At 40.0% G+C, this 16108-nt stretch overlaps 1 protein-coding gene across 1 annotated transcript in view; it reads right to left on the bottom strand.

Annotated features, from left to right (window-relative positions):
* The window catches only part of LOC133481851 (tyrosine-protein kinase receptor UFO), a 35183-nt gene that overhangs the window by 4876 nt on the left and 14199 nt on the right, over positions 1–16108 (bottom strand). Inside the window, exons 8-20 of the mRNA XM_061781069.1 lie at positions 11318–11457; positions 11095–11239; positions 10316–10326; positions 10122–10128; positions 8861–8990; positions 8454–8545; positions 7437–7532; positions 6195–6272; positions 4090–4182; positions 3042–3163; positions 2632–2741; positions 413–572; positions 191–327 (exon numbers count right to left, since the gene is read on the bottom strand). Of these exons, the coding sequence (XP_061637053.1) occupies positions 191–327; positions 413–572; positions 2632–2741; positions 3042–3163; positions 4090–4182; positions 6195–6272; positions 7437–7532; positions 8454–8545; positions 8861–8990; positions 10122–10128; positions 10316–10326; positions 11095–11239; positions 11318–11457 (1321 nt within the window). The remainder of the gene's footprint in view (positions 1–190; positions 328–412; positions 573–2631; positions 2742–3041; positions 3164–4089; positions 4183–6194; positions 6273–7436; positions 7533–8453; positions 8546–8860; positions 8991–10121; positions 10129–10315; positions 10327–11094; positions 11240–11317; positions 11458–16108) is intronic.

Here is a 16108-nt window from a genome sequence, read left to right as displayed (position 1 = left end):
GACAATTGCTTTCAACACAAGAGAGTGGGAGAAATGAGTGTCAGGTGTTAAGACTTCACACCCCTGTCCCTGCATTATGGCATTGCCAGGCTGGAATACAGCTCTACTACTACTTCTGAAGGCTGAAAAATGCCAGGCTAACTTGAAAAAAATGATTTTCTACATTGTGTGTTTGCAAACTAGTACTCACATGTTGTCCAGACAGTCTGGAGGCTGCTTGAGACGGTTTCCCTGCCTCAAATAATCATAGATCTCACTGTTTTCCACCCCGGGGTACGGCGTCTGGCCCCTGGTGGCGATCTCCCACATGGTGACGCCAAACGACCACTGAGCGACAAGAACAAGAAAAAGACGGAACGTTTTAACAAAGCGCCTGAGAACAATGTGCTGGAAGTGTGTGAGCGGAGCTGACCACGTCGCTCTTGGTGGTGTAGACTCGGTCGGCCAAGCTCTCGATGGCGATCCACTTGACGGGCATCTTGGAGATGCGTCCTTGCCGATAGTAGTCACCGTTGTAGATCTTCTTGGAAAGGCCGAAGTCGGCCACGCACACATTCATGTTCTCATTCAGCCTGGAACACACCATATAGGAAGTTTTTACGTTTGCTAGTCACAAAGTCGTGTATTTTTCTGTGTGTTTGCTGAAAATCTGTTCTTTTTCTTGAACGCTTGAAGAGTCCACAAGATGACTAATATGAAAGTTGGAATTGGTGCAAAGGAAGAATATTGTCACTTATCAACACTCCTGGGTCCTGAGGTCCTCTGGCCTTTTATTCCGGCTAAAACAAAGCCTTATGCAGAGGCCACGATGGCCCCCACCTGCCAGAGGGCATCAGGACCGCAGAAACTGTTGATGTTTTTAAAAGCAGGCGCAAGACCCGTTTGGTTTAACTTTTATTGATTCCTTAATTATTTATTTCGACATGTTTATTATTTATTACTCATTCATTTATCTAGGATTTTTTAAAATCCAATTCTATTGTATTTCGTATTGCCCTTCAATTTTTTATTCTGTACTGTTGTCTTTTTTTTTTTTTTTTACTTTATAAGTTTAAAACCAGTTTTTCTTCATGGGAGTCTCTACACTGGTATGTGTGTTCGGTCTGCCTGCAGGGATGTCATTCTGCAGTTTAACAGGGCCCAGGGGACTGGGGGGTTCTGCACTGTGTGGAGAGTCCATCTCAGTCTACCCGGGTCACAATTATATTTGATCTCGACCGAGAGACTGAAATCTTCGTATCGGCGAGGAGCTAAGATTAACCTGGGTTGTTAGTGGAAGGTATGGACAGTCTTCACCACATTTTTTGGGAAATTTATTTTTCTGGATAATATTGTAAGAAGAGTTTGGAATTATATTGAAATTGTTGTGTGATCAAATTGGTATATTTATGATTCAAAGGATTTCAAACTCATTTATGTCGCGGGCCACATTTCAGATACGGTTTCCCCCAGAAGGCCGTTATGACTGTGAAACCATTTACAGTAAATGTTTCATCATGTCATCATAGTATCAGATATACAGAACAAATTGATGGAGTTTGGAATGATGGATAGTTTTGAAATAAGAAGTCAATGAAAAGGATAAGAGTTTATTCAACGCAATGTCTTCAATTCAAGTTACTGTAAAAAGAGGTTTGGTAACAAAACAATCCTTGCAATATCTCAATGTTTATTGTTATTTATTACAAATGATGAATTTAATTTTTTGGTATAAATTTTAGCAAGAATCATGGAAGTTGATGCAAATTATTTGCCTTTTTGCGGGCCACAAAATGATGTGGCGGGCCGGATGTGGCCCCTGGACCTTGAGTTTGACACCTGTGGTTTAAATTATTAATATAGGCAAGAAGTTAAACATATCTTAACAAACCCAAAACAAATCTAAATCTCAGCTTGGTGCTATTGGTGACAAAGCAGTAGTTAGTATAGTAATTGTGATATCCACATTTTGTCAATAGATAAAAGCTGCGTGACATCTTGTAACATTCAGCTTAATTTTTAAAATACAAATACCGAGATATGCTTTATATATATATATATATAATTTTCAATTTAAAAATAATGTGACAAAATTTCATTAAACATATTTGATTACAAATATTTTGAATAAAAACATATCTTCTAACATACTACTTAATTTTAAAAATAAAAATATGCTGATCTTGTGAAATATTTTTTTTTTACAATTTTCAATTAAAAAAATCATATGACAAAATTTCATTTAATCTTTACAATTAAAAATATTTAAAATAAGTGTGATACCTTGTAACATTCAACTTATTTTTTTAAATAATACTGCAATAACCTTTAAACAATTGAAATTTAAAAAATCATGTAACAAATATTCATTAAACTTCATTTAAAACATTTTTAAAAAAGTGCTCCCGGAGCGTATTTTGGACACCCTTGCTCTAAATGAATGAGTGTGGGGTTGGTTATCAAAATCTGTCCTCTGATTGGCTGGCGACCAGTCCAGGTTGGCACCCTGCTTTACTTGTGAAAAGTCAGCTGTGTTAAGCTCAGCTGTGACCCCAATGAGGACCAGCACAAAAGAAATTTGATGAATAAACACTACTGGCCAATGGTGACCTCAGACGCAAAGTGAAAAGAGGAAGCGGATCACGTGCGTACATGCAATTCCGCGCAGCAAGGTCTCTGTGGATGAAGTTCTTGTTGCTGAGATATTCCATTCCACGGGCGATGTCTGTCATGAAGCGCACCAACATCTGGGACGGGAGGTACTGCGCCACACCACAGAGACAAAAGGTAAAAGGTGTCATCAGAGCCATGTTTTTTTTTTTAAACATGACTCTGTTGTAGGCGGCACAGTGGACGCGGCTCGGTGGAATAAAATAATTTGTTTAAAGTTTAAAGAGCTAAAAAGCAATGGGTGCACGATGGTAGAACTTCAGGTGACAACAACAGATCTCTGAACAGAAACCAAAAAAAACAATCACACCGATGTGCAAATTGCGCATGTTGGTGAGTTCGGTGTGGATCCGATCCAGCGGAACGAACTTTTAAATTGTCCCGTCACTCACCACGGGACAGTCTCCCAGCCGTGAGTAGAGCAGGTAAGTGTGCAGGTCACCATGTTTCATGTAGGGCAGGATGACTACGGGCGAGGGGAAGCCTTCGCTCTCCACCGTCTGCAGACACACGCCTGTGTGGAGCGAGACAAGGCAGGCGCATCACCAATCAAAACATTTCAAGAGTCCCTGCCTTCAGCCATGTTAGTCCATGACGAACATGCTGTGAAATTCAGCACTGAGGCCAAAACTTTAACTACCTTTTTTTTTCCTGTACTTTTTTTTTTTTTTTTAAATGAATGACGAACAAAAACTTCACTATGGCAAACAGTGTCAGAAGCTGAGTTGTAATGAAGCATATTGAGAGCAGCGAAAGTGGGGGGAAGGCCTCTTGTAAAATAGGCCTCTTTTTTTCTTAATTCCTTTTATTTTCAATTTTTTATTCTTATTTTTATTTGTATCTCAAAGTGTATTTTTATATAGATGTTTTATTGTTTTCTTTTGTTTTTGTAATGATTACAAGATACAAAAATAAATACATTTTATTTCATATTTAACTATTATTGTTACCTTTTATATTGAAATACATTGTATATTATTATGCAATTTTAAGAATATAAAAATACAAAATCATTGTTTTTTTTCCATGATGAATATATTTTAGAATTTCTGTTAGAATTCTTTTATTTTCTTAGATTTTAATAATAAAAATGTAAAGAGTATACTTAATAGAAAAATAAAGACACTACATATAGCAAATAAAAAAACGAAATAATCGCTCATAAATCATGATTATACTGTAAAGTAAATGTGTATTTGTATTATTTTTATGGTTTTATTAAGAAAATAAAATATGAATTACAAAAATTAAAAAACAAGGTTAAGCAGTATAGAAAATTGATGGATGAAAAAATAATATCAATAATACTAACCTGTTATTGTCCAATTTCCTTGCCTTAAACCCTCCCCTTAATTTTTATCCAACCAAATCGTAAGAAACTCATGAGACGGCAGTACGAGCGATCTTATCTGTTGACGCGCAAACGAGGCGGCGTCTCACCGAGCAGCCTCATGACGTTGGCGTGGTCAAACTCCTTCATGCAGGTGGCCTCCCGCAGGAAGTCCTCCATTTCCGAACGCGTGCAGATGGCGACTGGGAGGAAAGGGAGTGAAGAAAAGAGCACTTATTGAGCTCATTCAATTGTAAGTTTTGTGATTTCAAACTAGACTAAATAGCGAAAAGCCACAAGTAAATGACACAACCACCAAACATGTTCATAATCGCCTATATTAATAGTTTAAACTGTACTACAAACTATGAACCAAAAAAACACGTAAAGTTTTCAGACACCCTTACATTTTTCACTCTTTGTTATATTGCAGCCATTTGTTAAAATCATATAAATTATTTTTTTCCCTCATTAATGTACACACAGCACCCCATATTGACAGAAAAAAATTTAACTGTTGAAATTTTTGCTGATTTATTAAAAAAGAAAAACTGAAATATCACAGCCATAAGTATTCAGACCCTTTGCTGTGACACTCACATATTCAACTCGAGTGCTGTCCGTTTCTTCTGATCATCCTTGAGATGGTTCTACACCTTTACTGGAGTCCAGCTGTGTTTGATTATACTGATTGGACTTAAGACCTTACAGCTCACAGTGCATGTCAGAGCAAATGAGAATCATGAGGTCAAAGGAACTGCCTGAAGAGCTCAGAGACAGAATTGTGGCAAGGCACAGATCTGGCCAAGGTTACAAAAACATTTCTGCTGCACTTAAGGTTCCTAAGAGCACAGTGGCCTCCATAATCCTGAAATGGAAGACGTTTGGGACGACCAGAACCCTTCCGAGAGCTGGCCGTCCGGCCAAACTGGGCAATCGGGGGAGAAGAGCATTGGTGAGAGAGGTAAAGAAGAACTCAAAGATCACTGTGGCTGAGCACCAGAGATGCAGTCGGGAGAAAGTTGTAGAAAGTAAACCATCACTGCAGCCCTCCACCAGTCGGGGCTTTATGGCAGAGTGGGCTGACCGAAGCCTCTCCTCAGTGCAAGGCACATGAAAGCCCGCATGGAGTTTGCTAAAAAAAAAACACCTGAAGGACTCCAAGATGGTGAGAAATAAAATTCTCTGGTCTGATGAGACCAAGATAGAACTTTTTGGCCTTAATTCTAAGCGGCATGTGTGGAGAAAACCAGGCACTGCTCATCACCTGTCCAATACAGTCCCAACTGTGAAGCATGGTGGTGGTGGCAGCATCATGCTGTGGGGGTGTTTTTCAGCTGCAGGGACAGGATGACTGGTTGCAATCGAAGAAAAGATGAATGCGGCCAAGTACAGGGATATCATGGACGAAAACCTTCTCCATAGTGCTCAGGACCTCAGACTGGGCCGAAGGTTCACCTTCCAACAAGACAATGACCCCTAAGCACACTGCTAAAATAACAAAGGAGTGGCTTCAGAACAACTCCGTGACTGTTCTTGAATGGCCCAGCCAGTGCCCTGACTGAAACACAATTGAGCATCTCTGGAAAGACCTGAAAATGGCTGGCCACCAAGGTTCACCATCCAACCTGACAGAACTGGAGAGGATCTGCAAGGAGGAATGGCAGAGGATCCCCAAATCCAGGTGTGAAAAACGTGTTGCAACATTCCCAAAAAGACTCGTGGCTGTATTAGCTCAAAAAGGTGCTTCTACTAAATACTGAGCGAAGGTTCTGAATACTTAAGGCTGTGTGATATTGCAGTTTTTCTTTTTGAATAAATCTGCAAAAACGTCAACAATTCCGTTTCTTTTCTGTCAATATGGGGTGCTGTACATTAATGTGGAAAAAAATTAACTTCAATGATTTTAGCGAATGGCTGCAATATAAAAAAGAGTGAAAAATGTAATGGGGGTCTGAATACTTTCTGTACCGACTGTAGATAGATAGATAGATAGATAGATAGATAGATAGATAGATAGATAGATAGATAGATAGATAGATAGATAGATAGATAGATAGATAGATAGATAGATAGATAGATAGATGCAAAAAATGGGGGACGCCGACATACAAACATCTGTCAAGAGGTTTCACTTCACCATTTATCAACTATTCGCAGATGGCTTGTGGTGGATTACTGTACATTAACGTGTCCCACTTGTTTCTCCACTCACTCTTCATGGTCTTGACGGCAACCCTGAGAACAGAGTCCTCCTGCGTGAGCTGACCCTCCATCACAGAGCCGAACTCCCCTGCAGACACCACACAGACACAAAAGCACACAACATACAGTATGACATGCTGTCACTAGGAAGCCTCACAATCACACTGAATCACCGTCATGCTATCGTGCAATAGTTCACCACGCTATAAAGTTAGCCTCATCGCATTAATTGCCCAAGTAATTTTTACGGAAAACAATAAATTAAACAAACAACAATGTGGATTATGTGGATTACCATAACCTCGATAACCAACACTTTTTGAAACACAAAGAAAAAACAACATTTTTAGCAAGCACATTGGTATTTTCTATTGATTTTGTGACAGTAAGTTCAAAATGACTTGGGAAATTATGCTATTAAGTTATCATATTCCAACAACTCGGCCAGGCATGGTATATCGTTGCGTGCGTGATAATATCAAAAATGTTGTGTCTGTGTCAGGGGTGGGCAAAAGAAGGCCGGGGGACCACATCTAGACCACTCCGCTCTTTAATCCATACCACCAACCATTAAACACAGTGGTGTTTTGAGATACTATTTGTGCTGTGGCCCACGTATATCACAAAACATTATAGCTAAGTATCAAATCATCTTTCACCGTTGAAATTAAAGAAACTACCATTCATCCATTCCAGCCCCCCCAAAACACCAAACTTTATTTAAAAAAAAAAAGTGTTTTCTCATAAGAAAAATTTCCCTCAATAGTATTGTACCGTATAAAAACACACAGTACTAACATTGTAACATTGAAAAACTCCACATGACCTGCAAACACAGAAAATGCCAGCACAAAACGAATTGATGGTGGGCGGATGATGTAAGATTTCGCCATCTACCAGTGGGGGCCTGAAGTGCACTTGTATCTCAAATTTTTGCTCTTATCTCAAGACAAGAAAAATAGCCCAAGCGCGTATGTAAAAACAAAACTCGTAAGTCAATGCACTCGTATCTCAAGGCGCCACTGTAGTTGGTTAATTGATTTCACGTGGACGGCAAAATAAAAAAGTTTAGGAAAATCAACAATTATCAATATCTTTCTGTTATTTGTTTTATAAAATAAGTGATGAATTAATGTGAATACTAAGAATGAATTATTATTTTATTATTAAAATAAATTTGACAAATTTTAGATGGGCTGATATTAGATATAATAAGATAATTTGAAGGGTAATTCATTCCAACGACATGTACCTTCTCCCAGCGTCTTCCCCAGCGTCAGCTTGTGTCTGTCCACCATCACGTCTTGGAGCTTCTGCCGCAGCTCGTCACTGATGCCCAGACTGTTCACTGTGCACACACACAAAACACAACAGTGTCAAATGACAATATAAACAAATATGTCAAAGCATTAATATGTAGGAATCTGACCGCATTAACGCAAGCATATGGAGTAATCTGAGGCTCTACTTTGTCATGAGACGGGTCCCAAACAGACTTAGGATCCCGGCATTCCTTCACCACATTCATCTTCATCTGCGGGACTCATTTTGGGGCGAGCTGGGACTTGTAAACCAGGTCGCCATCATCACTGTCACTCTGTGTGTGTGTGTGTGTGTGTGTTTACAGTTGTGTATCACTGTCTGGAATCATTGAGAGACGTGCTGGAATTCCATTTGTAGTAGCACAAGTTTTTGTTCGACTAGATTCCCGCAGATAATAAGCGTACACACAATGGCACAAGACTAAACATCAATGTGAGCATCAAAACCAGTAGGGTTCTTGTCTGCACGAGACGTCTCCTTGCCGAGAATTGACTTCATATTTTGACTGGTGGAAAGGAGACCCCACTTCAAAACCCTACCCCTGGATAAGACCTTACTTTAAAACCCTAGCCCTTAAAAGACTCATTTGAAACCCTAACCCAGGCTTGAAACCCCAATTTGAAACCATGACTCAGGTCTGGAACCCTACTTTGAAACCCGAACTGTCTTGAAACCCTAATTTGATCATCTGGAGCTGGTTTACCACTCTATGTCCCTCATGAAATGCTAATCCAGGATGGACACCTTCATTTACTTACTTCACTCACTGAAAGTACTGTTAAATGCATTGTATTGGTCAGGTTGTGTCTGCCAGCGTAAAATCCGTTTGTGGCTCTCAGGTCATCACGCTTAGAAAACCTACAAAGTTGTGACTTTTCAGTATTTGATGCTAGCAGCATGTTAGCACGTTAGCATCCCAACATTGCGTGGCTGTCAAAAAACTCACGGGTGGCCTCGGTGGTCCTGCGGCTGTATGAGCGCCGCGCTCGGTAGCGGACCACCAGCTCCCCGCTCTGCATCATGGGCTGGAACGCATCACTAAAAAGAACAAAAACATACTAACACTGAGAAAAACAAGAACACATTGAATGACGTAAGGAATTATCTACTAGAAGAACAGGACAATTTGACAACTAGATTTTTTTTTAAAACAACAAGTACTGTAAATATAGCTACTAAATAACAATTTGTGAATTGCTCTTACACAAAAACTGCCTGGAAGAAATACCTCGGCAAAAGAGCAAGCATATTTTTCCTTGATTTCAGATCGTTCATCTTGGTTAGATTGGAGTTTTTGCAGTGTACGAGCCAAGCGCGGGTCTGAATGTGGCAGCGAGCAGAGGCCATACGTACCCGAATCGCGTCTCCTTGCGTCGTAGTTTGGCCACGTAGACGGCCATGAGCGCGCCGAGGGCCACGGCGCCCGTGACGGCCATCACCACGTACCACCAGTGCCACGAGAAGGCCGGCGGAGACGACAGACCTGCGTGAGGGAGGGGGGGGGCAGGACGCTTTTCATTTGGCTCATACAAAGCTCACCTTAGCAAAGCAACAATATCAATAAATCTTACCACATTAATGCACCAGTGTGGATATCAGACCATTAAAAGGAACAATTTGTATAAAGCTCACATTAAAACTATGTAGACATCTGAAACACTTGGTACTAAAAGTCTCACCTCATTCAAGTAATAATGAAGTAATAATTAATGTTTTAATCAGGCCTGGTTAATGCATCCGTATGAAGATATTTACCGCATTAAAGCGTATGTAGAAAACTGACGTATGGTTTGTAAGCAACAGTATGGCGAAATCTGATCTTATTCAAGCAACTATATGTAAAATAAGATATTAAAGCAAGCGCGAACAGAAAGGTGACTTCATAAAAGTAAAAATACGTCGAAATCACATCTTAAAAAATTGGAAGTACAAATCTTTATTTCATTGTAATTAATAAATTAATAAAATCAATGGAAATTTAAAATGTTATATTGATTTTTTTTGCAATAAAGAAACCAACCATATACATTTTAAATGAAGAAAACATTGTTAAAGCTGTATGTATTCTTTTTTTGTTTGACTATTTTTTTTATTTCCAATAAATCAATGACACTAATGAATAAAAAAGATAAAAAAATAAACATGTAAAACAGTTCAATAAAATTGAACTGCAAAATGTATTTTATTTTTATTTACAATAAATCTATTGACCAATTTAATGATATAAATGAATACATTAAAAAATGAATAAATACAACAAATTGAATGCAACAAATTTACAGAACTCATTCATGTAAATGCTTGATGGGTTGGGCCGGATTAAAGAATGGAGCGCGGACCGTACTTTGGCCACCCTTGTACTAAATAAAGCCTCCTCAGTCCTTCCGCTTTATCTCGCACTCTGCCGCTTTGTATCATCTGTCTGGCTCCATTAGACTAAGCAAACAGAGATGGCGAACGCTATAAATATTTACGAAGCGTCGTCCAGGTTCACCCCTGCACAACCTCGCCTCTCTTTTCTTCTCTTCATCCCCTTTTTCTCCCGGAGATACAAGGAAGGAAGGAAGAAGGAAGAAAGGGAAGTCTGTCACCGGGTTTGTGGGTCATCACTCACCTCGGAACTCTGTGAATGAGAAAAAAAAAACAAAAAAAAACAATGACTTTATTTCAGCTGCTCACAACTAACACTGATATAACTACACGGATAACTTTATTGACACTATGGCGCGTATACAGTATCCTGTAATTTAAAAGTAAATGTTCAATGTACATAGGAGTATGAAAAAGAAAATTGCATTCAATTTAGACTTGACTGATTTCTTTCAAACAATAAGCCCAGAACAAAATAATAATGGAAAATATTTATAATTAGTTAATCATGCTGTTATCATTTATACAATTTTTATAATTGTTAATTATCTTCCCAATTGCCCCCAAAATTTGTAGAGGAACTCTTTTCATTGGACTTTATAGGATTATGTATAAATCTGAAACAGTAAGTAGAGGTCTGAGTTTAAAGCACCAGTATGTAGAAATCTGATCTTATTAAAGCAAAAATATGTAGAAATCCTAGCTCATAAAGCACGAGTATGTCGAAATTTGACATTAAAAGAAAAAATATGTAGACATTTGACTATTAAAGCGAAAGTATGTAGAATTCTGACCAAAAGACACAAAATGTAGAAATCTGGCAACAGTGTGTAAAAATATAACCTCATAAGTACCAGTATGTGGTATCTGATCTCATTAAAGCAACAAGAAGTAGAAGACTAAAGGACGCCATTAAGTCAACAGGATGTAGAAATCTGACCCCACTGAAGTAGCAATATGGAGAAATATGACCTTGTTAAAGCAGTAGTATGTATAGAAACCGTTAAAGCAAAACTCTGTCTAAATCTGACCCCATTAGAGCACCAATATGTAGATATCCACCTCTTTAAAATAACAATATGTAGGAATCTCTCCTTATCAAAGCAAGAGTATGTATTTAGATGAAGCAGTATGTTCAAATCTGCCCTCATTAATGGAACAATATGTTAAAATATGATCTCATTAAAGCAACAGTATGTAGTTTTGATTTTTCTCACCCGGAGAGACGAGCGTCAGAGTCTGCGTAGGGCTCCAGGGTCCTCGACCCGCTCCCGTGTACGCGCACACCCTGAAGGTCATGTTGGTGAGGGGGAGGGACAGGTTGATTGACAGCTCCGTGTCCAGGCCGGCACCCAGGACAAACTATCCACAAGAGACGAGTCAAAGACACCATTTTGGACCTCTTTGATGCCGTGCGTGCGGATGTGTGCGTTTGCATACCCGCTTCATTGACGGCGTGCTCAACTCCACCGAGTATCCGAGAAGGTCTCCATTCAGCTTGCCCGGAGGCTCCTCCCACACCAGAAGCACCCCGGTGTCGTTCCTCACTGCCGTCACGTTGGCGGGCGGGTTCTCAGGTACTGAAACACACAACGCAAACACATATAACAACAAACAAACAAACAACAATCGTCGTACTTGACACACGACTGGAGACACGATGTTCCCGAAAGATCAGCTTGTTTGTCATTGGACAACGATAATTACCCCTGCCCAGAGCCGACAATCCTAATTTGTGTTCCACTGCGCTCCTAACAAACTGCCACACACAACAAGCTCTTTTTGTTTTTTGTACCACCGCAGCGCCACCTGCAGGTTCTGGAACCAATTCATCGGAACCAAGCAAGCAACACATGAATTTACAAATCGACTCCGCCCATCCATCCGTTCTCTGAACTGCTAATCCTCACAACAAACTTTGTACTTACGGACAAAGTCATTCACAAATTTAAGATTTTTGCTTTTGCATAAGCATAAGTCACGAACTAAGTGATCAAACTAGATAGCAAACCAACCAATTAAATTTAACAAAACCTACAAACTGTATGTGTGTATGTACCTGTACGTGTGTTTTTATGTATATGTGTGTACATTTGTTTGCGTGTATGTGTGTGTGCGAATCTGTGTGTTTGTTTGTATGTGCTTTTGTGCATATTTTTGTGGCTGTGTGAGTTAGTGTGCGCGCATGTGTGTTATGGAGTGAGGCAGTCTGGGAAACGTGGTCCGGGCCGAGGGTGATCGTTATCCGGAAGTGTTTGGCGTTTTGATTGTTTCCACATGCGCTGGCCTCTGGCTCAGCAGCCAAAACAAGTCGAGCGCCCCTCCCTCCGTCCCTCCATCCCTCTGTCCCTCCTCCCCTCCCAACTTTTCTTCACTCCTTTCCATCTCGCTGTGGCCGAGCCTCTTTTCTTTTATCCGAGGGACGTTCAAGTGAACAAAGCTGTTCATTGTTCCAAAAACAACTTTGCAAAGACATGAAGAAAGGCAAGTGCAGCCTCCCCCCAAACAAAGTGTGTCATGTTTCCCATCAGTGCTCTTGGAGTCATTTCCAGCACAGTTGCGGTTAGCTGTGTATCACCTCAGTGGAAAAACAACACATATGTACGACTACTGTTGAACACACTAAAGGCGGCGCTGTTGTGTGTGTGTGTGTGTTTCTTGTCTTGGAAAAAGGTCACACCGAGGTTAAATTGCTGAGAGACTCCGAAAATAAACCAAGTGCTCCCACGGCAGGTCCAATGTTCACGTCAGCTTTATTACTCTAAGAAGCGCCACGTGTGATCGTTTTGATTGCAAGCCCAGAGGTGTAACCGTGGCAACTAGTGTCACTTACAAACAAGTTGGATGGGAAAATGTCAACAATAGTTGTGTCACATTAGGACACACACACACACACAAGCGTGTAACGCGAGTATATTGTGATATCCTACACAAGAAATGGACCCAAAAAAGTTTGTTGGAACAGAGGGACATTTTTCCAAAGACCCCCTTATAATACTGACGTCCATTAAATATAACTATCATGTTAAAATATTTAAAAATGAAATTAAAACATTGCTATGTTATGACCAAACTGTTGTATTTTTTCAAGAAACAAAAGTCATCTTTAAAAGAACAAAGATGTTTTGTCGGGGTAAAAGTGTAATCTTACAAAAATAAGGTCGTACTTTTCCAATAACAATTTTTAATATTATGATATGCTATATATAAGTCAAAGTTTAATGAGGGATATTTTGACAGATAAAGGGACAAAACAACAAAAACAAGATTGACAGACCAAATAAAAATAAACAGAATAGTGGGGTTTTTTTGGGTTTTTTTGCTCTGATACGAAATGAATGTTTGGACTTTTCCAAACATTACAAAATGAAAGCGGTGCTGTTGTCTGTGTGTGTGTGTGTGTGTGTGTGTGTGTGTTCACGCGCGCACGTGTTCTTAGCTGTTGGATTTTTTTAAAAACCAAATCACACATTAACAATTTACTTTGAAGGGTAATATAAGATGGATTTTCAATGCTATTAAGTGTTTTTGGATCATATTTTGTGTTTATATGTACTGTGGAAACTTTTGCAGGCAATGTTGAGCATTATGGGTTTTTTTCTTCGTTGTACACAAAAGATGAATCCTTTTAAAAGTCTCTTGGGGCTGAAAATGGCTGTTCCAGTCCCACTGGACACCCCCCACTTCTATTCTCTCCTTTGGGTGGTGGTGGGTTGTTGTGGAAAAAAGTAGTAAAAGGTTCCTCTGAGTACCACCCCCCCAACACACACACACACACCTCCCCTTTCCCCTACTTGCCTCCCACTCCCACCAACAAGGCTCTTTCATTTTTTTTCTTTCTGTTTTCCCACAGTGCTTTGCTACATGTGAGCTCATGTGAGGTCAAAGCCAAAAATGAGGGAAATGAAACATGAAGGCAGAGAGACAGAGTGATGGAGAAAAGGAGAGAGAGAGAGAGAGAGAGAGAGAGAGAGAGAGAGGCTGGAGAATTTTTGAGAATTCCTTGGCGGTGCCGTTGGTGGCGTCTGAAGAAGTACAGTCAACTCAGCAAGTGGTTAAGACAAATAACAGAGAGCAGGAGGAAATGTTTGCTTCTGGATGACACTTTTGAAAAGAGGACAGTCGAGCACATTGTTGCCCAATGAGAAACACATGCGGCACATTTGGGGGAGTTTCACCACGATTTCAGCAGCAAAGGAGGTGGCACGCACCTTGCGATCAATTCATTCAATCAGTCAGAGGTTTGACTAGAGCCCTGGAGCTTAATTGTTCATTTCATTCAAAGATTTCAGACAATTGTATATGCTGTCAACTTGGCCAAACAAGGCCCTTTATCTGTTCACAGTTATAAACATCAGTCAAAATCAAGAGACGTTCTGCTCTGATATGGAATAGTCGTCCCTGAATGTTGAGTGGTAGTGGCGACAAGAAATATCGTGTACTGTACTGTAGTGTACTGTACACCCATTGACCTTGCCTCCCACATGGCAGATTGTTGTAAAACTCGACAAGTGTCCCATCACTTTTGTCCGCATTTGCCCCTTCTGTAGTTTTGTGGACATACGTCCCATTATTTTTGTCTGCATTTGCCACTTCACGTGTCCCAGTGCTTTTGTCTTAAATGTGTTACTTCCTATAGTATTAGTAGACCTGCATCCCATTACTTTTGTCCATGTGTGTCTCTTTCTGTAGTTTTCGAAGCATGAGCCCCAGACCTTCTGTAATTGTAGTGGTTTCTCCATGTACCCTATGACTTTTTGTCCTTACTTGTCACTTCCTGTACTTCAGTGAACACAAATCCCTGTACCTGTGTCCAACATTTTCAATTATTGTAATATTAGCAGGCATGTACCCCATGGCTTTTGTCCATATTTGTCTATTTGTCACCACCTGTAGTCAGTGGCATTACTTTTGTCCATATTTTTTACTTCCTATAATTTAGTGGAAATACACCTCGTTACTTTTGCCCATATCTGTCACTTCCTCGTATTTTCCTCCATGTTTGTACTTGTGCATTTCGTCAACAAGTGTCCCAGTACTTCTGTCCATATTGGTCAGTTGAGTTGACACAAGTCACATTTTCTTTCATCCAGATTTGTTACTTCCTGTGATTTTACTGAACATGCGTTTCATTACTTTTGTCCGTCACTTCCTCTTTGGAGTGATATTTTTGTCTGTATTTGTCACTTCCTGTAATTTTAATGGACACATGTTCAATTAAGTCCACATTTGTTATTTCGTAACGTGTCAGTACTTTAGTCCTTATTTTGTTTCAGTGTACATACACTTATGTTCCAGTACTTTTGCCCACACATCATTTCCAGTTTTTGTGTACACGTGTGCCTGTATTTTGTGTCTAGATTTAGTTTTAGTGAAGACATTCTACAGCACTTGTGTTCATATTTGCATTGTGTGTCTGCCCAACGAAAACCCCATGTAGCGTGCAGAGAGGTTTGACAAAGACGTAATGCGCGAGGGCCTTCGGAGAGTGTGGACCTTTTCAAATTTGGTGTCACTGAAACAAAATAACATACTTTGGCTCTCTGTGACCGTCCTGAAAAATTTAACAAAAAGGGGGAACGCAAAGTGAAAAAAACTTTTGCATTTTCCTGTGAAAAGGAACAAAAGGCATGATTGCTGAAGAAGTGAAACTCGACAGGTTTTTTGTGGCACAAACATCTCAGTTGCAAGTTCTAGGCAGCATCACTTCTCCTTTCTCTCTTATTTTTGTCATGGAAAGCACCAATCATCACTCCCTCGCCTCCCTCGCTCGCTCGTCCCGCCTCTGTTTCCGTTCGCAGTGCATTCTAGGAGCTGGCATGGAAAAATACCGTCTTGGTTTGAATGCAAACACTAAGTCCAAACAGTCGTCTTTCATGGGCAGCAATGTTTCCGTGACCACCGTTCTTACATTTTCAATGCTGCACTGTCTATAAACACACCGCGTTGTGTTCGAGGACTGTGGGACAGAACGCAATGACTCACTATAACTACACTCCGGACAAGCTCATTGGATTTATTAGCCATCAATCTCTTTCCTAATCTGCTTAACCTGTGCTGGAGCCTATCACAGTTGAGGTCAGGCAAGAGGCAGGTTATGCCCTGGACTGGTCGCCAGTCAATCACAGGGCACATATAGACAGACAAACATTCACAATCACATTCACACCATCAGTGAGAGGGAAAGTGTCCAATGACTTTCGTCCTTACTTGTCACTCTGTAATTTTAAT

The sequence above is a fragment of the Phyllopteryx taeniolatus genome, chromosome 8 (genome assembly GCF_024500385.1).
Source record: "Phyllopteryx taeniolatus isolate TA_2022b chromosome 8, UOR_Ptae_1.2, whole genome shotgun sequence".
Classification (NCBI taxonomy): Eukaryota; Metazoa; Chordata; class Actinopteri; order Syngnathiformes; family Syngnathidae; genus Phyllopteryx; species Phyllopteryx taeniolatus.
The sequence above is the reverse complement of the archived record's forward strand: the minus strand, read 5'-3'. Positions and strand labels throughout refer to the sequence as shown.